Source organism: Lytechinus variegatus, chromosome 3 (assembly GCF_018143015.1).
Source record: "Lytechinus variegatus isolate NC3 chromosome 3, Lvar_3.0, whole genome shotgun sequence".
Lineage (NCBI taxonomy): Eukaryota > Metazoa > Echinodermata > Echinoidea > Temnopleuroida > Toxopneustidae > Lytechinus > Lytechinus variegatus.
In genome coordinates this window covers 51,617,254-51,640,430 of record NC_054742.1, presented here as the reverse complement: position 1 = coordinate 51,640,430, position 23,177 = coordinate 51,617,254, and the positions used below count along the sequence as shown (strand labels likewise).

The 23,177-nt window shown below is 32.0% G+C and overlaps 1 protein-coding gene across 7 annotated transcripts in view; it reads left to right on the top strand.

The window, feature by feature from the left end:
- LOC121411309 (unconventional myosin-Va-like) overlaps positions 1–22,778 on the top strand; it is a 125,223-nt gene extending 102,445 nt beyond the window's left edge. For 3 of the 7 annotated variants that reach the window (XM_041603963.1, XM_041603961.1, XM_041603962.1), the window contains 15 exons: positions 687–817; positions 2,745–2,846; positions 5,343–5,463; positions 6,009–6,086; positions 6,415–6,529; positions 8,504–8,617; positions 11,523–11,696; positions 12,359–12,510; positions 12,915–13,004; positions 14,190–14,340; positions 15,028–15,155; positions 16,244–16,315; positions 17,074–17,159; positions 17,561–17,735; positions 18,498–22,778. In XM_041603963.1, the coding sequence (XP_041459897.1) occupies positions 687–817; positions 2,745–2,846; positions 5,343–5,463; positions 6,009–6,086; positions 6,415–6,529; positions 8,504–8,617; positions 11,523–11,696; positions 12,359–12,510; positions 12,915–13,004; positions 14,190–14,340; positions 15,028–15,155; positions 16,244–16,315; positions 17,074–17,159; positions 17,561–17,735; positions 18,498–18,737 (1,929 nt within the window). In that variant the 3' untranslated portion in view covers positions 18,738–22,778. The remainder of the gene's footprint in view (positions 1–686; positions 818–2,744; positions 2,847–5,342; positions 5,464–6,008; positions 6,087–6,414; positions 6,530–8,503; positions 8,618–11,522; positions 11,697–12,358; positions 12,511–12,914; positions 13,005–14,189; positions 14,341–15,027; positions 15,156–16,243; positions 16,316–17,073; positions 17,160–17,560; positions 17,736–18,497) is intronic. The other 4 variants (XM_041603966.1, XM_041603967.1, XM_041603964.1 and 1 more) reach the window with 3 other exon arrangements.
- The last annotated feature ends 399 nt before the right edge of the window (positions 22,779–23,177 follow it).

Below are 23,177 nucleotides of genomic sequence, written 5' to 3'. Positions count from 1 at the left end.
TAAGCACAGGATTCGGGTAGAGCGTCGGGCCCGACACTCTAAGCAATAATTATACATTGTCCCACGTACGCTTATCTGTGTTGGGGATCTTTGGTGTGAACATTTTTCAGCATAGATTTCAAGATTTCACTAAGTTGAGTTAATGTAACTGTACCAGATCTAGATCCTCGATGATATACTGAAAATTAAGCCTTGTTTTACAGACTTTCTCATGAAATCAGTGTTTACTGCAACTACTGGAATTTCTCTTTAATTCATGTTTTTGTTCTCTTTTCATTGGTTTGTTTCTTAAGTCAAGTTTGCATTAGTAAGTTCAGCTGTGATTGTTGAGAATCTGATCTCTTTCTTATCAAATTGCTGTGATTGTAATTAAAATCTTTTCCAGATTGATTTGTCAAAGAGTATACTTTTCCTAAAAAACATATATTTGAAATGCTTTATCCAGGAAGTCAAGAGTGGATGTATGTACAACCATATTCTCAAAGAAAAGAATATGGTATGTGAATAAGACAATTAACTTGAGTCTGATATCTCTATGAATTAGGAAGCATTTACTTATGTTTATTGTAGGTATTTCTTTCCAATTTCTTTTTCCAATGAGCCTTGCAGTATAAATTGTGTGTCAATATGCTGATCTGTTTCTCTTCTATTCCTCCAACCTCCATTCATCCATTTGCCGTTATCAGGAAGGAGATAGCGTAGAGACAGGAACTAACACCGAACAGCACATGCTTGTCAGTGATGAAGACCTGGACAACCTTCAACTGGACTCTAGTAGTATAATCTCTGATTACAAGTCGGTCAAGACAACCAACCAGTAAGCTATAAATCATCCACATTTCATCTCTTGAATCACCTTGTTTTCTAATGGTGCTTTTATGTAGACAAGATTAGAATGTGGGTTCACAGTGGATGTAATTGGTCTATTTCATCCTATGTAGAAGTTTCTAGGGCTTCATTCCGGGATGCTACTTCATGAACTTATCTCTCTCTCTCCCCCCCCCCTCTCATTTCTTTTTCATTTCTGTCTCTGTCTATTTGTTGCTCTGTTATCCTTTCTATATCTGTATCTCTCTCTCTTTCTCTTTTTTCTCTATTATTTCTTTTCTGTCTCTTTGTTGCTCTCTCCTCTCTTGTGTTTCTGTGTCTCTCTCCTTTTCTCTTTTTTTTGTCTCTGTCGCTCTGTCTGTCTATCTGTATCTCCTGTCTCGCTCTCCTTTCCCCCCTCTCTGTCTCTCAGTTTATGTCTCTCTGTTGCTCTGTCTCCCTTTCTCTCTCTCTCATTCTTTTCTCAATACCTTTATAGTTCTTTAATGTTCACTTAACAATAACATTGCTTTCAAATTTAACAGGACAGGAGCTACCAATATACCTTGCATAGAATAAAAACATTTTTTGAATAGAAATAGAAGCTTATAAATATATGGCTGATACTGGCTGGATTAAGACAGTAAAATCTTGTTTTATACACAAATACATGAGTGTCCAACATTTATTTTAATCATGCAGTATATACATTTAAATTTAAATTATTGAAAAAAAAATCCAGTTCATCTGTGGGATATTCATGGTGCAACTTTTTTTCCACATGGGAATCCATATCAGTTACATTCATGGCTTGAAATGAAGGGTGACACGACATTTGCTTTGGCGACATTTGCTTCGGTCTTAATATCTCGGAGGACAAAGGGTTAGAGTTAGGATTGTGTTTTAGGCTGAGAAAAATGTAAAGGAAAGGATAAGAGTTTATTTAGTTTTGGAGGTTAGGCTATGCGTTTGGCTTAACATGCAGATTTTCAATCGGAGCGATTGTCGCTGGAGCAAATGTCATGACTTGAAATAAGAAGCTATTTAACTGCTACCCACAAGTGTGAAAGTGATCATTGTCATACAATGCTGCATGCAAATATACTCATACGAGAAAGACAAGAACTGCATGTTAATTACCAGTATCAAACCAATGTTTGAACTTAAGATGATTGATATCACTCAATTTCACGATTTCCGGACTGGAACTAAGGGTACTTAGTGATCATTTTGACTGGATCAAGAGTTATTAACGGGGAACTATATCATAATAGGATAAAAAAAGAACACTTGTTTATTCAGTAGTATTTGAACTCATAGGTTCGACACAGCACTCACATCATTGTGAAACTTCAGCATACATATTAAAGATGTGCATGAAAATGTTGTTTCCCCACTTGTAAACCTTAGTATGCATGTTGATGTTTATATGGTGTACACATATGATACAGTAATGTATTTGAAAGGATTTCCCCATGTAGCTGTATATCTCAATGTGCATGTACAATTGTCACAGAGTGTAATATTCGATTCACTATCTTGATTGTTTCCTCTATCTTCACTAGGCATACTGTAATATTTTTCTCTTATATCTAGACCAGCCAAGATCTAAGGATGTTCTAAAAGATGTTTTAAAATCATTTTCTAGTTGTTACCCATGGTTTATTTTTCAATTTTAGAATTGTAATTGTTGATTATTTACTCTGTTATCTTCTGTTCCCTTGCCCCTCTCCCAAACTGTCACTTCCATCCTTTGGACCACCTTAATCCTCACTGGACATTTCCCCCATTCCTTCTTATCCCTCCCATTAATCCTTCATTCACGATCCCCCAAATTGTCATTTTGCAAATGCACCAAATGACCAAATTACTCCTGTTCCATAATGTACACCATTCCCCTACCGACCTGACTCTATATTTCCTATTATCTTGCTCAGTTTGTTCAATGCCTTGGCGCACAGTCAAACAAGTCTTGAAGAAACCGTCACAAACTTCGGCAATCTGGCTGAAAATCACAATGACCTCCTGGTTGCTAAGATGTGAGTAACCATGACAACGGTATCTTACAAAGTCGTAGAGGACACCTTATTTGGGATGCTGTATTTATACATGTTACGGGGCATGCCGGAATGAAGGCTGTGGTGATTTTTGAATGGCTCTGGGAGAGAGATGCTTTGAATGGCTGTTACATTTCCATCTAATAATGTGTCTACACAAAATAGAATGATAACTGGACTCTACTTTTAATCGATTGGAGAGAATATTTGCAAATTCAACTCTAACCTGTTTGTTTTCAAACTTTCCTTAGTTGGTTTTCAGACTGAATCAATTCCTTTATTATTTCACTATCATTCTAATTTAACCTTTTTGAAAAATATTGTTTATGTTAATCTGATTAAACTTTGCATTACTCCCTCTCTATTTTCTAATCAGAATGGTTTCATTAGATTTACATTTTTTCCATCCTTTAGTATTTACTCTTTGTTCATGACAAATGGGCTGTATATGGCATCAGTGTGCTCCCGCTTTCCCCTGGCTGATCTTACCCTTTGCATGTAAAACAAGCAGCTTGGATAATACAACCATTTCCTTTGCATGGCTTTATACTATTTTGTCTGTAGTCCCATAGGAATCTTTTCATGTTTGTTTGAAACATTCAAGTGCTATCATTTCACTATAGCAAGGAACTTCACATGACTACGCCATGACTCATCTAGCCATTTTGCTGAATATCATTCATCAGATATACCTGGATTTTGATTCATGTTCATTGTTCAATTTTGTGCTGTTCAAGTGAATAATAAGTTTAATAGAAGCTGACTTAATTTATAATTCCCAAATTTTGTATAGCAACTGTTTGTAAGTTGATGTCCTAACAGTCTAATATTTTTAGGAATAATCTCATGGCAATTTCTTTTTGTTTAAGAGAGAACAAAAATAGAGAAAATGACTAGTAGTTTCAACATTTATTTTTTTCCAATTTTCCAATTTTCAGATGAAATCTCTTAAGGTTGACCATACATTTTGAATTATCATATTTTACTTAAGATATGTGGGTGATTTTGTTGATTTTTTTTCAGGATTTTCCATGATCATTTCTATCTTTTTATATTGGAGCATGAAAAAATGTCGACCATTGACATAGGTCAGCATATTTCAAAACTGTAATATACAGAAATAAGTTTCTAAAGTACATGTACATATTATTTTAGATTTTAATTGTTGAAGATTTAATGTTTTGAAAATCAATTTCATTGGTTATTATTTGGGAAATTGTTAGTAGTGTGTGGTGGGCAAGAAGAATGCATGGCAGGTAGCATTTGTTCTGCAATTATTGTCTGCATATAAACTCTGGGATTGGTTAAATGGAAAAGAATGGTATTATGTGTATCTGAAGTAAATATTTTTCATGCAAGGTCATATGAGAACAGTTTTACATATGTCATGAAGATGTGATGAAGAGGACAATAGATTCCTTAGCATTGACTTTTGAAAAAAATATTCTTATCCCCTTCCAAATTGATCTTACTTTGTCAATTATTTTGTAAATTGTTTTTATCTAAATTGACTTGATTAGAAGATACAATTAGTTTTTATACTTCATTCAGAGATATCAGTATAATTGGGAAAAGGGAACGAGTACATTTTGAATTTCAAAATCAAATTTGTAGTTGTTTTGAGGACTTTGAAGTGTTCACTTTTTAGAATTGGAATCCCTACCATCGATCCCCATACAAAATAAAAACATATTATGTTTGCAAGAAATTTGTACCTTTGTCTACTCATGGTACTGGCATATTTTTTGGATCCAAAGACATTGTTAAAAACATAGAAATACTCTTTTGGGATTGGTCATTTCATTTTTTGACAAGATGATTATATATTTTTTTATTTTTGGCAGTGATCACATGAATGTATACTTTTCATGTTATTATAAAAGAAAAAACATTAATTGAAAGCTATCCAACTTTATATATTTTACTAATTTTGTAAATGTTGTGTATCATTAATATAAACAAAATCATAGTGATCATCAAATAATCATATAATAGCTTCATCTATGTTACCCACTTTCATCATTATATATATTTCATTAATCACTGACAGTGTGATAACACAGGTATTAGTTTATGGATGTATTGTTAATGCTTTCTCTGTTCTGCCCAAAGGCATTTTTGGCTAACTTTCACAAAGTTCATATTTATCCTACGTTTGTGTTCTCATTTCCATTGAAATTGTGTATAAAAATCATATAAATTTGATATTAGTGATTGATGATATGAAGTGATTAGAAAAAAAGCATACAGCTTTGAATAATATTTTCTTGCAATTTGAAAATTTATATCTTAATGATCAACTTCTTAACTTTGGTTATAATTCACAGAAGTAAGCATACATACATGCATGATTGCAGTTGTAAAATATCGAAATAGAATATTATTTCCAGATTTTTGTTTTGTTTCAATGCTCAATACTTTGATTTTCTTATTTTCCGGCATAACATTGCTTATTCCATAATCTTATTTCACGTTTAGAATACTAGAGAAGGAGATCCAGGCTCTTAGGATGAACTATGATTATGAGAAGGCTGATCTTAAAGAACAGATTAAAAAGCTTCATGATGATAATGAGAGACAGCAGACCATCATTGGAGAGGTATTAAACTTCTTTTGAATATTTCATCATGCCCTTTCTTCTATATTTTAAATAAGTTTAAATGATATGGGTTGAATTGTTAAATGGGTCTTACATTTGCTGTCAGTTTAGGATGTTCTTTGTGATTTTACAGTTACGAGATAATAAATTGTTTGTGCATTGATCAATCAATGTTTGTATCAATTCAATTTAGAAATCTTGCAATAATTTACTTTGAGTGCATATATTTTTCACTTGCTTTTCATATACATATAGTAACCACAAGGAAAAAGACTAATGTCAGATATCTCCTGGATTGAATTGGAGCAAACATTCAAAATGAGATAATAATCAATGCTTGAAGATGAAAAATACAATTTCACAAATAACTCCGGGACATTTAGATCAGAATTAAAGGTTTCCTTCATTTTTGGTTCATTATGGATTGTCAAGGAAAATGTGATTTTTGTATAATACTGTATGCTTGAGAAATTTTATCTGAAAATTGATATTATTATATTTGTACATTTGAACATAAAACTTCTCGCACCAAATTTACTTTACAGAACCTGAAATTAACTCCAAGTGCAAGGGTTAGCCAAGCAGTTCAATTTGAGCTCTCCAGATTGACCAATGAAAACATTGTAAGTAAATGATAATTATCATGATGATAGCTATGATGATGATTGTTATTGTGATAATTACAAAGATATTAATGACTAATGTGACAATGATAGTGATGACGATGATGATGATGATGGTTACAATGATGATGATGGTGATAATGATGATGATTATGATGATGATGATGATGATGATGATGGTGATGATGATGATGATAATGGTGATTGTCTTGATTCCTAGCTTATTCCAATTGTGGTGTGTTTGGTAATTGTTAAAAGTTTCAACATGGTTTTGAGTCTAATATCAACTTTCTTTAATTTTTCATCTCCTTTTTTTCCTCTCTGGTAGAATCTTATGGAGGAGAAGGAATACCTGGAAAAGTTTGTGAAGAAGCTCAAGAAGCAGCTTAAAGCAGCTCACAAGAGACTCCAGTCCACATCATCATCTGCTGAAATGGGAGGAGGTATATTATTAATCACTTTACCTGTAGGGGGTAGTCACACCTGGGTCCCATAACACAAAGGCTAGCAATTGATCGTACGCTTAATTTTTACGATCGATTGTACATTGTCAATGGAATCAATCGTAGAAAAATGTTCTACGATCATTGCTAAGTTTTGTGTTCTAGCCATCGTATGCTGATGAACGTATGGCAAGCCTTTTTATCATATAATCCTATTTCTTGATATCAGGAATTGCCATATATTAACAGTCCAATTCAATTCAACATTTATTATCAAAGGTGTAAGCATTAATACATTTCTAAAAGTTACAATACAATGGAGGTAGCAACTCAGTAAGCATTGCATGTGACGAGTGCACTGTGACATAAAGATAATATAGGCATACTACTTAAAAGACTTAAAAGTACAGTACACAACAAAAATAGGTTTTTAATGTCAAGAATTGATTTGAATTCACATCCATAAGCAGGATTAAAATGGTGAAATGGCTTGCAATAATCGCATCAGAACATGCTTTCTAGGATGTCAAAGTCAAAAAGCTGTTATGTTTTCTTTGCTGTTTTGAATTCTTGACTCTTATTTCTTGATAACTGCATATTATCAAATATTAAATAATCTGCATGGTTCAATATATGATATCTGTGGAAGGAATTCGCTCATTACCTTGAAGAAAATGATTTTGTATGATAAGGATTGGAGGCTTTGTTTGAGGGAAAATGATCTACTAACCCTTGCTTAGATTTCAAAATACATGTAGATGTTTTCCACCATAATTACTCAATCATGTTTTCTAGCTAAAATCGTACTAACATGTAATGTATCTTACAAGATATGTCACATTAGAATAAAAGTTTTGAAAATAGGTTTTATGGTTCCTGATAAACTGAAGTTTGAGCTATTTTAGAGCCAACTGCAATGGATGCACAGACATCACAATCTTGTTTTGATGTGCTTGACTTTACTTTTTTCTAGGCAAACTGTATGTGTTAGGACATTAATACTAAACAGAAAAAAGGGATCGCAATGTATCAATGCATGTCACAGTAAATAAACTTAGATGTACAGAGGTGTTATGAAAATAATTGATAGATTAGATTGTGATAGATATTGATAAATGATCAAATCTAACTTGTCGTGATTGAGAAAAGTTGTATACTTGCACAAATCAGGAGTTGATGGCCAGCTTGAAACGGTAGTAGAAACCTCAGTAGAAACATATCAAGAATCTCCCCAGGAATCGGATGGCAAGTTTTCATATACAACATTGCACCAATACGTCTATTATACTCAGCATCAAATATCCTCTTGTGTCCCTTTGCAATATTTATTTTGTCAACTATTTGTTGATCATTTGTGAACCAAGTAAACATTCAGAACCTCCCCTTCTGTATCTCATTGCCCATTGAATTCAGATATTGATAAGTTACTCTGGCTGAGCAACATTTTCCATTTACTTCAGTGATCTATTATGAATCAAGTCAACATTTTCAGACTATCCCCTCCCCATCGCAATTGTCCTTAATTTTACTCATATATTATGCATTATCACATACACACACCATATACATTACCCACTTCAGTAAAAAAAAAAGCCATGGGAATATTGTAATCATATGTCAGCTTGTAATTATAAAGTACTTATCTCCAGAAATTTTACCCGTATGTGTGCATTTTATAAATATTTTATCAACCTTAACCTGTTATCACTTGAGATGTTTGATTTACATGTATATACCCGTATCATCACTGAGTAAGAGGAATTCATATGTATAAATAAAGGCACTGCCATGGTATTTAGTATTGTGCAATGTGATACATCATTTATCAAGCATCTATGCAGAAATGTACGCGGTTTGAGACTAGTTGAATGCATGTATTTGGCTATATTACAAGTATATAAAACCATACTATGTACACCATTTTGTAGATGTACCTTCGTCAAACTTTATGAGCTAACTCTTCCATTTATACAGCCCTTGTGCCCTACGTAAATGTCACATTCCTCCGTCTTGTATACCTCCGTCTTCGTACCTCATGGATTTTCAGAATTTTAGCCTTTCCCTATTGGCTCTTTTGTCACCGGATCAGTAAGTACATTGAAGTCATGTGATCTTGGACGTACCAATCAGCTACGGTAGTTTCATTTGGGGAAAGGTAGTCTATGATACAGACTCTGAAACCTTTCTATTGTTTCATCTTAGTGTACCCTCTCTCCTGTGTCTCTTGCCTGACCTAGCATTCTCTATCCTAACTAGAATTAATCAGTGCATGGAATATAATCCCAGGGATTACTACTTAAACTAAAAAACTAATGCCAAGGAGGAAATACTTATATTTATGAATACATGTTAACTGCATTGAACATTGGATGATTCATGACATAAAAAGAATTTTAGGGATGTTATCTTCATCTTGTGCTCCATCAAATATCAAACTAAATGGATGCAAGCAATGTAATCAAAGAAATCAAGTCAGAGTACAAGAACATCAGTTCAAAATGAGAAATAAACAGAAATGTTCTAAACAAATATTTCAATGATAATTTTTTAAGCATATGCATGTATTTTTGCTGATTTAAGCCCTTATTTTTATTTATTATTTTGTTTTAGTATAATCACCATCTACAAGAAGCTACAAGTCAGATAACAAATGCCAATGAATATCAAATTTGATTGCATATCTATTAAATGAACAAAAATCAACTTGTTCAACTTAGGTACTAAAATGACTAAATCCTTCAGTGCCTATGCAGTAGCTAATTGAGCTGCTGTATAGGCACTGAAGGGTTTTTTCATTCTAGTACGAGTAGTTTATTTTAAAATAAATTCGCAAAATTAATAATTTCTTAAATATCATTTTGATATTTTTTTTTCATAAAAAAATAGAAAGCACTGAAAGGAAAAATAAAATTAATATATATCTGAACTAATGCTCACATTCTGCCTCTTGTTTTTTAATAGAATCTTTCACTAATTCAGTTAACACTAACATTGAATTTCCTTGCTTCAAACTATTAGTTGCATTATTTGAACCTTCAAAGAAAGTATTAGTTGCATTATTTGAACCTTCAAAGAAATCATATTATTATATGCTCTCGTTCACCTCAATGCCTGCACTTTCCATTTCTGTGAATATCTTCTTTCTTTGTTTTTTCCTGGCAAATCATGGACGTCCAAGATAATGACCTTCAAGTACTTCTGTGTTCAATTGATATCGCCTTAGTATTTAAACACATATTTGAATTATCTAATAGATTGAAATGCTGCTTTTATGTGATGGAAGTAGTGTGGTGGATTCACAGTGTAGTAGAACGAATGGTCTGTCAAAATCTGTGGACCATTCTTTTTTATTGACCCACCAGCTAGTCAAAAGCCTGTTTTAATATTGAATCAATTATAGTAGGAATAATCACATTCATTACACACACCCAGTATCATAAATTGGTTAAAACTACTAGTATTTAGATATTTTGTCTGAAGTCTTGTAAGGAATAGAGGTGTCTTGCTGATATTCTGTATAATATTTAGACTAAAAGATTTTGCTTACAAAATCTTTATTTATTGAAAGTCTGTCCATCTAGACTTTATTGGTGTATGAATTCTTTATTCATATTTCTGAGAATTAAGGTTAACAAATATTTTAAGGAAAAGGGAAATTTAATTGTAATACACGTAGATAGTTTAATGGGTATCTAGATGCACACCACATTGCATTTTATTATGTACTTCTTTCACAATACTATGTTATCATTCATGGGAAAATATATTCTTCATTTAACAATGTATGTGTATTCATCATGCAATTGAAGTAATTCCATGTTTTTGTTTTTGTGCTCAAATTATAATAAAGAATAAAATTGCAATCACCTTATTGATAGTATTGCTTTAAATTTCCTATTTAATATGTTCAATTCATATCAACTTAAAAAAAAACCCAGATAATTTGGAACTTTATATTTGGCATTCCTATTTTATTTATTTATTTATTTTTTTTTTTTAATTTTTTTTTTTCATTAATTGTGATTTATTGTGTACAATTTGTTTTGTTTTGTTCTCTCTTTTTTTTTATAGAAGTGCCACATAAATCTGTTACATGTATATTATTTGGCGAATAATGATGATATATATTATGATATATATTATAATGAATTTTGACATCAAACATGATTGAAGTTGTTCATTTTATTACATATATGATATGAGATTTAGATTTTTTTTGTAATATAAAAAAAAATGGACAAGGGACTTCTTGCAACTTGAAAAAGTATATATATTTTTTCTAGCTATCCATCCATAACACACATATATACAGTATTTTTTTCTTCAGAATTTTAGTTAACAGTATTTGAGACTTGTTATGGTGAAATGCAAGTTTTCATTTACATTTCACACTTTTTTTCAAAGTTCATAAGACCCTTAAAAAAATTGATAAAAAAATAATACTTTTTATAATTACTAGCACAATACACTCATTCAATTTTTATCACTAAACAAAAGAATATAGCTTTAATTGATGAGAATTTTATTCAATAATAGTGATGTTTAATTGATTTACACTTTGCACAAAATCTTAGAATGTGCAATATATTTACTCATTTATTTACACTCCCCTGCCACAATTGCTCTAGGTAGTGCACATTTGTCATTTACATCAAAATAAAATATTCAATTGTACACATAATTTATCACAGTGTAAAAAATATAGTAAATTATCTATTAGCAAATTCTTCAAGGGGAATACTGGACACTTGAACAGTTTTTTTTTAACACTTAATTTCGTACATGGGGAAGTACACCCAATGCATACCTACCTAATGTTGTTGGACGTCCTTCCCTAGCGTGAATGCGCTCTATTGACTGTCCAGTCTTCCCCTTGTGTATTTTAAACGAACTAGAGCTTCACCTCTTTCAAGTAGATCTGAAAGATATTAGTATCAAGTCCCATACATATATTTTGATGATGTATTACCATGGAATGTCTCTTTCTTTACAGTGGCCACAGCCAACAATATTGGTGATGTTCATCTCTCAGGAGTGCCATCAGAATTTAGTGACACGCCTGAATCGACGCACGCCAATGTGAGAGTGAAGGAACGCGAAGAGATGATGGGAATGCTGGAATACAAGGCTGATGATGAACCAAAACTTCTAAAGATGGTCATCATTGGTAGGAAAACAATAATTTCTTAACTTGTCTTATGTTATTTTACATAATTCTAATAATATGACTAAAGTGTTTAGTACTTTTAACAAAGAAGAGAATATGGAAAAACTGGAATACAAGGCTAATAATGACCCAAAACTCGTTAAGATGGTCATCATCGGTAGAAAAATATGTACAGTATTTAAAAAGAAATTTTATTCCATATTCATTTGATTTAGCCAAAATATATACTTTGGACCCGATGCAAATGTTCATAAGATATATCCAGTGAATTTGCAAATATTTGTGATAAAGAAAATAATCTTAAATAAAGATATTAAATGTGAATATATGGAATATAATCTTTGTCATAAAAAAATTAAGTGATTGTTTTATTAAGGCATAGATGATAATTAGAATGAGTGTTGAATTTATCCATAGAAAAAGTATATGAGATAATTAATGCCATGTATAAAAGTGTACTAAGTTTTTAAAACAGATTGAAATAGAATTTTTTTTAATAGTAATGTAAGGTATTTTTTTTGTGAAATAAAAAAAAGAATGAGGCATATTTTCAACTTAATACTGTGCTGATTGTGCTAATGACAAGGATGTGAAGATGCATAAATGTCAAGTTAATCGAAAGATTGAATTTGTAATGGTCCTTCTCTTTTATTATTTCACAGACTTTATTCCAGAGGTAGCGGAGGGTCACTTACCTGGCCTGCCAGCATACATTATCTTCATGTGTATCCGTCATGCTGACTATGTCAATGATGATAGGAAGGTCAAGTCATTGCTTACAGGGGTCATCAATGGTATCAAGAAAACTGTCAAGGTCAGTATCAAGGTCATTCATTTCAACCATGTTTTTTTTTAATCTAATGAACGAATGAATGAGCAATCAATTTTCATGTGCATGTATTGCAGATTATTGCATTTAAATCAATTTTAGCAAATTTTCATCATGCCCCCCAACAACATCAAAATGTATGTGTAAAAAAAAGCCAATTATTGTACAGTAATTTGGTTTTATTTTGCAACTTCTGAAGGTTTCCATGGCGAAGAAGAATAGTGTAGTAGGTTTCATGGTACACCATGTATCTTTCTTTGGCAAGTATTGGTCCTGAAAAGGAGTGCCCAATCTCGACGTTTCAATGAGTGGGTTCTTGTCGTCTTCAGGAAAATGTTTGTTATGATGGTTTCATGCTTTTTCCTTCTGTAATATTATGTCTTGTACAGAAACATTTTGAAGATTTTGAGTATGTGTCCTTCTGGTTGACAAATGCAACAAGGCTTCTTCATAATCTCAAACAGTACAGTGGAGAGGAGGTAAGATTCTTATCAAATCAAATTAACTACAGCATGAAAGTCATTCCTTTGTAATGATACCTATTTGTCTAGATTTGAGTCTAGATGAATTTAAGTGTTATGCATTCATGTGCATAATTATCAAGTAGTGTCTCTTATCTGACATGATTGCATGCACCTTTATTTTTGTTTTGTAAAGACTTTACATATTCTTAAAAGCTTGAGTTGGAGTAGTCGAAATTCATTGTATTTATTTCATTATTTTGATACATTACCCATGTTATTATAATTTTTTGTTGTAAGTCAGAAAATATTTATTGCTTTTCTTTTTAAATTTTTATATGTTCTTATTGAGTTTGATTTGGCAATTATTTTATTAATTTCAACAAATTAACAATGCCACTTCTGATGAGTAGGAAAGAAAGGCCATGAAGGTAAAGTACACGTGACTATGATTATTCATGAAAACATTCAATAGTTGCTGAGGTGCATGCTGGGTAGCAGATTTTAAGGGCTTTTTTTTTCTTCAAGTATCAAAGCAGTGGATGAAAGTTTGGTGTCAACTTTTGGTTGATGATTTATTATAGAGTTCCCAGTACTGACTATTGTTGGAAAACAATCATTTTACTACAATCACATAAGAAAGCTAACCTTTTTAATTGATTTAATTCTCTATCAGCATGTTATTGTCTTCTACCTGTCTGTTTCTCCTTTTCTTTCTGTCTATTGCTTACTAATGAAAACAAATCTTAGGCATATTTATTTCAAATGGGAATGGAATCAATGAATTGATCTATTTTTACAAATCCCTTTTCCCTTAAATTTGAAAGTGGTTGTGGGGATAGTTGGTACTTCTCATACCATCTCTGATTGCCCTGTTCCCTCAAAGTGTTTTATCATGTCACAGATAAAAAACTACTAAAGTAGCTTTGTTGTCTTTTTTTTTTTATTTGAATGAGAGTAGTTTGAGGACATAGAATTATTCTAATTCATACATTAATTCATAACAAATCAACCTGTTGATGTAACCATGATATTTTTTAGGGAGTGGTAGTAGTTGCCCAAATACAGCATGATGCCCATTACATTGCCTTATTGACTCTAAATTGACCAATAATTTGGTCATTAGCGAAATCTTTCTATCAGGTATCTGTCTGGTCAGTGCAAAAGGGGCCTCGTTTAATAATTTCTATCTCTATTTTGCAGAGTTTCTCATCAAAGAACACGGAGCGACAGAACGAGCACTGTTTGCGAAACTTTGACCTCTCAGAGTACCGTCATGTGATGAATGATCTTGGGATACATATCTATCAGATGCTCATCAGAATCATTGAGAACAGGGTTCAACCAATGATAGGTAAGATAGACAAGTATTGGAATCCTGCTGGTGCTAAGATTTATTTGACCTTTATTTTTCACATCAAGTATGCGATCTAATTTACTGGGTGCAAGCCAAGTGTCATGTAATCAAGATAATCACTATTAAGACAGAAAGAGGCTCGTATTTTCTTTATACAATATGGGATGAGCACTCTTCTTTGCTAAAAGTTGCTCCCATATTAAATTTCAAGGATACCACGTTTAAGCCATAGAAAACATGTTTTTGTGAATGTAATGACTCCTTGATGATTTTCAGATGTTTTTAAAAATAAATTTGTAGTGGAATCCCTGGACCTTAAAGCTTTGTTCAATAAGGTTATGGGGTTGAAAATGTAGAAAAGGATATTACTGACTATGCTACAGTCACATTGGTGAAACCGACTCCACATGAACAAATTACACTATTTTACAATGATATACCATTGGTCTGTCTTGGTGTAAATAGATGTAGTATGATCCAGATGCAGTTTATGGATGAGAAAATATGGTCAAAGATTTGTCTCTCACCAATAAATATTAACATATACTATAAAACAAAGGGCATTGATAAAGCTCTATTTTTGTTAATTGAACTTTCCACTACAATTTGATGTGATATGCTGAAATGTGCCATGTTTAGAAGAGAATATAAGATGACCTATTTCCTCTTATTTTCCTTCTGCAGTGTCAGCCATGTTGGAAGGTGAGATGGCTGGATTGGTGAGCAGCAAACCCACTGGGGTCAGAGGTCGTAATTCAACCATCAGAGAAAAAGAGGTCAAAAACGTCTCAATAGACTCTCTCATTAAACAGGTCAGTTTACTTTTAAAGAATGTTGGAAATAATTTTTATTTTAATTATGAATTTAGAATGACATATATTCACATTTTGCTGCACTTGACTTAGGTGATATGAATGGAAACCTGGCACAAGTTGTTTTCTTGAATTTCTCTTTTGCTTTATAAAGACTTGCCAGGGTAATGTTATTGAAAAGGCTTTGAAAGCCCATAGAGACATCTGATGATAATGTGATCAAATCAATTTCTGTGATTATTTTGAAAGTGGATATGAGCTCAGTAATCAACAATTTTTTCTCTTCCTGTAGTAAATTTTATAAGAAACATGTATGTAGACTTTAGATTTGTAATGGCATGTATGTTTAAAGGCGGCCGCACACCTTACAATTGGTGTGACTCAATTTTAGAATTAAACATAGTAGAATTTGATGCCAATATTGAGACTTGGAATATCTTACTGTAGTAATGTTCGAAATAATTGTATAAATACCTATATTCAAATCTGTGACTATGCTATCATCCTTCTTAGAATAAAATCAAATTTGATATCTAGTTGTAATGACGTCATAGCAGTCGTACGATTGGCTACATTATGAAACTAATTTGGCCTTTACTCCAAAATAAAGGCTTGCAATCTTTAAAAATGGTTATATTAGTATTCTTTCAATTACTTTTAGCCTCAAATAAAATGATATGTTCCATTCACATTTTCATAAAATGAGCAAAATGTGATTTTGTTCCAAAATCGGATCGCGAACAGTTGTAAGGTGTGTGGTGGCCTTAAGTTATGAAGCAAAAGCCTTTTGATTTATTTGCCAACCTCTCACTGAGACCAAGCAACATAGAACAATGAATCATGTTGAGAAAATACATTGTTTAACTTTTTATTTTCTGGAAAATGACCAAAATGATATTAACTAGCAGAGAGACAGAGTTGTGAGCCCTTCTTTAGGTTGAAGTTGGTAAAAAGCAAAAAGTTTCTGATAATCTTTCTTTAATAAGCAAATGCTTGTTTAAATCGTGAATACCCAATACGTAAATGTCTATATGTCTGTGTTGTGAGCCAATTAGTGAATGTATTCTTTATTCTTTTTTGCTAATCAGTTGGGAACATACATATCGGTGATGAATATCCATGGTATGGACCCAGAACTCGTCAAACAGGTCGCAAGACAGGTATGTACACAAAACTAACATTCTTAAAATGTATATCCTTGTTCTTATGATCTTTAATAGATGACCTGGATACCATGAAACAAAGCTTTGTGAAGGTTGTAGGGCAATTTTTCATGATTGATCTTATTGATCATTATCTATAATCAATCCTAAATATCTGTCATATGAACAATTACTGAAACTTGTGTAAGGAGACCATAGGTAGACTTTGTCATTTTTAGGCTTTGTTTGGGGTTTTCTGTCCATCCCACTTTCATTCTAGTGATAACTCAAGAACCAGTAGAGGCTTTAATTTTCAGTTTGGCTCAAGTATGCATATGGGAGTGACAGTTATCTGATTAGATTTTTAGGTCATGAGGTCAATGGCCAAAAGTAACAACAGGCATAATATGACTGAAAATATCTCTATACAAATAATTTGATTCTAGAGGATTCTCTGTATAAACTTTAAAGTACAATTCACGCTCTTTCTGGCCAATTTGAGTTGTTATTATATAAGCACGCTTTAAGTAACTGTCTTCATCTATGTTTTTCATTTTGATTGGCTCTGAAAGGTAATCAGTATTTTTTTACTGTTTTTATTTTGTTACCAATGTAATATTTATGTTAAAAAACCACATCAGTCTTGTACTTTCATCTAGTTTTTAATTATCCAGCAATAGCAGAACTATTCTTTCAGACTCTTTCTTGATTAGGGAAGCCTGGTATTGAAGTGACTGTGTGTTAGTAATAATATTTATGTTTTTGTTTTTTTACAGACCTTGTATTTGATCACAGCCAGTACTATTAACAACATACTTCTGAGGAAAGACATGTGCCATTGGTCCAAAGGAGTACAAATCAGGTATATATTATTTACATAACTTCAAAGCAGGTGCATTTAGTCATGATATTTGAAGGACAGCGCTGTATTTTAGTTTGTGGGTGTCGTAGGAATGAGTTAAGAGTAAGGTTTTACATTGTATTTGGTATGAAGGTACTGATCTACACAATTTGTAGATCTGTACCATTCATCTTAGATCTAATAATGATAATAGATGAATTTACATAGCTCTTCCAGAGGATATAAGGCTCAGCTATTATTACTTTAGCTTGAGCTTGCACCTCACCAGCAGTGCATTCAAAAATGAATCCTTGTAATTGATGAGATATTATAGCCTTGTTGCTATTGTACCTCTTTCATCTAAATTAGGTCTTAAATATGAATATAACAATCTTGAATTCCAATATTTTTTTGTTTTTCAGGTATAACCTGAGTGAGCTTGAAGAGTGGCTCAGGTCAAGTCGACTCTATGACAAGATCATGGAGACGACCCTTGAACCTTTAGTTCAGGTTGCACAGCTTCTTCAGGTCAAGAAGAGGACAGACGATGATGTGGGTATCATCTGTGACACATGTACTCAACTCACAGTCACACAGGTAAGGACATTGTATTTTTCTAACGAGAAGGCCAGGTGGGTGTTTCGTAAAAACTCTTCGTAAAGTTACGAATGACTCTACGCATGACTGGAACATGATCTTAGGTCATAAATCAATTGTATAGGGATATATCACTTGGCATAAGAAAGGATCACCAGTCATGCGTAAAGTCATTCGTATCTTATGAACAACTTTATGAAACACCCACCAGTTATGTTAATAGTTTTACAAGTTGAAGGTACTAGATATATAAAAATGGTGAATGCTTCGTACTTTGTTAAAAATGTGTGGAAAATGATACTTGTATTTGTCTTTTGTTAGATTCAAGTTTGGGTCAAATTATGGAATGAATAATAGCTGTAAGAGAAAGATTTTAAAATCATCAACAAGACCCCACTTCAAACTTGGCTAAGTGATCTAGTTACATATTTATATACATGTATAGATATTTACCCAGCAAAGAACATCATGCTTGCACATCCATTAAAGAAATAGATTATGTCCATAATTTCTGTGCCTTTTTTAATTCAGATGTATACATTTTATAGATTATTTGAAGCATATAAATTGTTTCCTTTTTTAATATTTAAGAAACGCTAATGTAATGTATTTGTAAGATGTAAATTGTAATTTTTTTTAAGGTTTTTATGGCAAAGAATCAACCAATGTGATTCTTGACTGTACCCTATGTATTATATATTGTTGGCTTATGTTTGAATCTAACCTTAAGTAATCAGTAAGATTTCTATTTCTTTTCTTCAGATCATCAAGATTCTGAACCTTTACACTCCGGATGAATACGAGAAGAGAACTGAGATCGCATTCATCCGCAAAGTCCAGTCGCGTCTTGGTACCCGAGATGACCCGAAGCGAGAATCACAGCTTCTTATCGACGCCAAGCACACATTCCCCGTCACGTTCCCATACAACCCTTCAAGCGTGGAGTTGAACGAGATCACGATACCTGACACGTTTCACCTGGACTTTCTTAAAAAGCTCTGAACATGCAACCCTATGTAGGTGTTCACAAGAGACTTTACACTAGTGTGTTTGATGAATAGTTCATTCTACGAGTATCAGGATTATTCACACATGGATCTGATTAGGTACTAAGTTAGTGTCACAACAGGAAAAATACTTTTGTGAGGATGACTCCCGAGTGCTTGATGGTATATACCAAAGTATTGTATTCTGATCTGTCTCAATATTGCTATAGCAGCTCACCAATCCTAAAAGCTACATGTGGAATGTCTGTATATTCATTTGGGGGAAGAGAAGAGACATTCATCATCTAATCAAAAGATATTCCCAAAGATCATTGACTTTTCAAAGTGTAAATCAGCAACTATATATTCATATTTTCTTTTTCAAAACTATAACATGACTTGTGGATGATTTTATAAACGGTATTATTGTTTCTCTTGCAATCATGCCATTTACAATCTATTGTTGCCTATTTCAGATAATTCTTTTAGAGATATATCTTTGCGAATATGGAATACAGGACAATAAGGGACTTTCAAACTCGTCACATACGAATTCGCTGAGGCGAGAATATAAGCATGTTTTAAAAGGAAATATTTATACAGGATAAGCTTTATTCGGTGGAAAGCATTCTAGGTAGCTTGATCTGTGTTTTAGCAGATATTAAGATATGATTTCTAGGAGTAGTTATGCTTGCCTACTTGTTTTGAAATTTGTTGTGGATTTCTAGTCATAGAACTTATCAGGATAAATATATATTTATTAGAAAATATAATCCAAATGATTTGCCAGTAGAAATAATCTCTCTTTATCTGGCTCAATATCTATGAGGTTTTCTTTTTCATTTGGGGCTTATATCTTTCATATTTTTTTTGTGGAGACTTATTTTCATTTGCCTTCTGGAATATGTTCCAACACTATTTCATGTATATTTATGATAATGATGAAAATAATGTCTTATTAAAAGAGAGTTTTACCTCAGGAGCTCACAACAGGTATTCATAGTGCATTTAATTGAAATATAAATAGGCCCCTGTTACATTGAGAGATACAATTGTTAATTATGATTGATTGTAATTTTGTTTTCATATGGTTGCCATAAACTAAAAATCATGCTTGATTGTACAATCAATTGTATTCTTTTATGTAATAGGGCCCAGTGATGGAAAATAATTAATGAAAATATTTATTAGGATGACAGAATCCTTTCCCCTCTCTTGAATATTAATTAATAAATTTTCCTCAAATTATGTTTTAATATTTTGTCCAAGAAAAAGACTACAACTTACATTGGGCAATTATATGTATTGAATTAATGAGCAATGTTCAAATGAACAAGGTATATATATGTGATTTAATTATTTTAGTTTGTTGATTTTTCTTTTGCTTTGTAATGTGTACTCAAATACATAGAGCATTATAGAATTATATAGATGAAAAGAAACATGCTTTCGTCATTGATGTCGCCTACATGTATATCATAGTCCTTAACAAAAGTCTGTGATTCTCATAATTGCAATATAGAAGCAATGGAACAAACATAGGACAGGCTTTATCACTTCACTGTATTGAAAATGCACCTTCGTTCTACTGGACATAGATGTCAGATTAATGTGTGGAAATGGGCACTTATATTCACAATGAATGCATTTGGGGATTTTGCAATGTTCCTAATATAACAATATCGGCACAGATTACATGCTTGTTGTTGTCCTGTATTACCATGTCATATTTATTCACATCTGTAATTTGTAATAATTGTTTATTGTGATCATTTTCTCATGTTTATATTATGTTTAGAGGTTGAGTCATAATTTTGTTTATCAATTGCCATGGGGTAACACAGTGCTTCCATTCAATCATCTATTTTTGTGTTTATTTGACAGAAAATGATCAACATTATCTTGTTGTGTTCAGTATACTCTGGACTCATACCAGTAATTTCTATTCTAGCATCCCTCTCTTTTTCTTTGTATATCGCTGGCTTTTTTCTCCCGACTCCTTTGCTCTTTCATGTCTTTCTCTCTCTTTCCTTTTCTCTTTCTCTCTTGACACCATTGTACCACAATGCATTCCAGAATTAATGTATATATTCCGTTTTTCTTTTTTCATTTTAGATTGTTGTTTTCTGAGATTTTATTGATTCATGTATGGTTTCTTTATCATGAATGATTGATGATCAGAGGCAGAGGTAGATGTACATTGGGGAATCGGTTTTAGTCTGTAAATTGGACAACTCTATTTATGAATGATTATGTATTAACATGGAAATAAGTGAGAAAAGTCATTTCTTGTTACAAGGATTTTTATGATATTGGATCTGTATTGAACTCTGGAAAGAAATCACGTTTGTACTCATTGTGACAGTAGCACCTGTAATTGGCTGTGTTATGTTCAGAGTTATGACCCTAAATGTATATGTTGCAGGAAGAGTATTTTTTATAAGATGTTGCCACAATATAAACTTGATGTGAAGTTTGTGTCAACAGCACTACATTATTTTCTCGCCCAATCATTCTGAGAATTTTGACATAATAAAACACATAGATATGTTGTGAATAATGGCTGCAAATAAGAAGGTATATTTGTTAGAATTCTGAACATCTGTATATTTATTTTACATTATGATTTGAATTTATTTGTAGCAAGTTTTATTTAGTTCATAGCAATATTTGTGAAACCATTGTTATTCAAATTTATCAATACAAATTGAAATTTGTACATTTTATAAGTATATAACTCGATGGTATTTCCTTTATGCATATCTCTCTAACCCACCCCCCTAAAAAAAAGAAACATCAACAAAATTCTGAGATTAATATCATAACTTGATTTAAATGGACCATTGCGATATTTTCCCTCTTGTAACATTAATATGGAATCATGGAAACACAGTACTCCTCATTTTTGGATCTTTGTAGATCCATTAATCTTATGTTGTAAGGAAAGCACTCCCAGATTTATGAAAATCAGTTTGTATTCATATCTAAAGTATCATTGTTTTCTGTAGCCAAGTATATTCTTGACAACTTGTATAAAAATGAATGTACATTTAATTCCCCTATTTCTTTGCAAATTTTTCTTAGTATTCATTATGTAGATGTAAAGCATGGCAGAAGTATATAAAAAATGTTTTGTGTTGTACATCACTGGTAAAAGAAAGAAATATATCAATTTTGCCAAACACAAGATCATTTAATTGCACACCATATTAATTATTTGATGTGAAATTGCAATATAGTAGTAGTCAATTCTGTGCTAATCAATTGCTCAATGATTGATTTATTTGACAAAATTCTAAGAATTATTAATTGCAAACACAGATATCTCTATGAATTTGTGATTTCCAGTAAAAAAATAGTTATTAATGTAAAGCAAAGCAGTCTTTCATTCAAACTTCAGAGAAGAATACAAACATTTAGAAATATTTCATTATTGATGAGCATTTGTGAGTTTTCGTCTGCACTTTACAAATGGTTGTAATGCAAAATGTGTATTTTTATCAATCCATGAAAATGTTAACAAACCTGCCAATTGCTGATGATCAAAGATTTCTTTTAATCATTTATAGTTATCTTTGTATGTGTTGTTAATTTAAAAAATGCTTTACATTTTTCTCAATTCTTTTTATGTTGTAGGATAGAAATTTCTTTTTGTTTGTGTTTATTGATGGGGAATGGTGTGTGAAAGAGTCTATATGAAATGAATTCTTTAGTATTATTATTCTCTTAAATCTACTTATTATTTGATTTAAATGACTAAATTACTTTATTATCATATGGCTTTCAATAAAATTGGTGAAATAGATTGTAGATCATTATATTTTATTTCTCAATTGGTATATTACCATTCATCTAATAATTTTTCTCACAATTTGGGGTGGAGATATACTTTTGAGCCTCGCAGGTGAATCATGTTGGATATTTTGGTGTAGATATTATGACTTGAAAAGAGATTATGTATAGCAGCTTTAAGTGGTAAAAGTATATGTGGTGTACATGTTCAAAAGATTGTTTTTACAGTAAAAAAAAACAAAGACTCCATTAAAATGCACCTAAATGTAGCAAATACCAAAGTGTCTTATGTGGTTTTTATTTTCAAACATGACCTTTCAGAATCGACTAAGAGAGATATACTGCGCATGGGGCAAGGCCAAAAGGCCATTAAATGTAAGTTGAATCAATAGAGGGGGGGATGAAAAAAATTACAATTTATAAAAATCAAATATATGATTAGAGTTATGTAATTTGCTTAATTCCATAAGATAGTCATATGCACACACAGGGTTATGTAAATGAGGGAACTGATGTCGTCCAATCTCTATTCGGTATATTATTGATAGAATTGTAATATTGCAAAATCAAGCTATTTGGCGATACATAATTTAGTTAAGCAAGATAGAGAGAAATAAGAAAGGAAAAATTGAAAAAAAGAGAGTGGGAGAGGGGGTTATTGTGC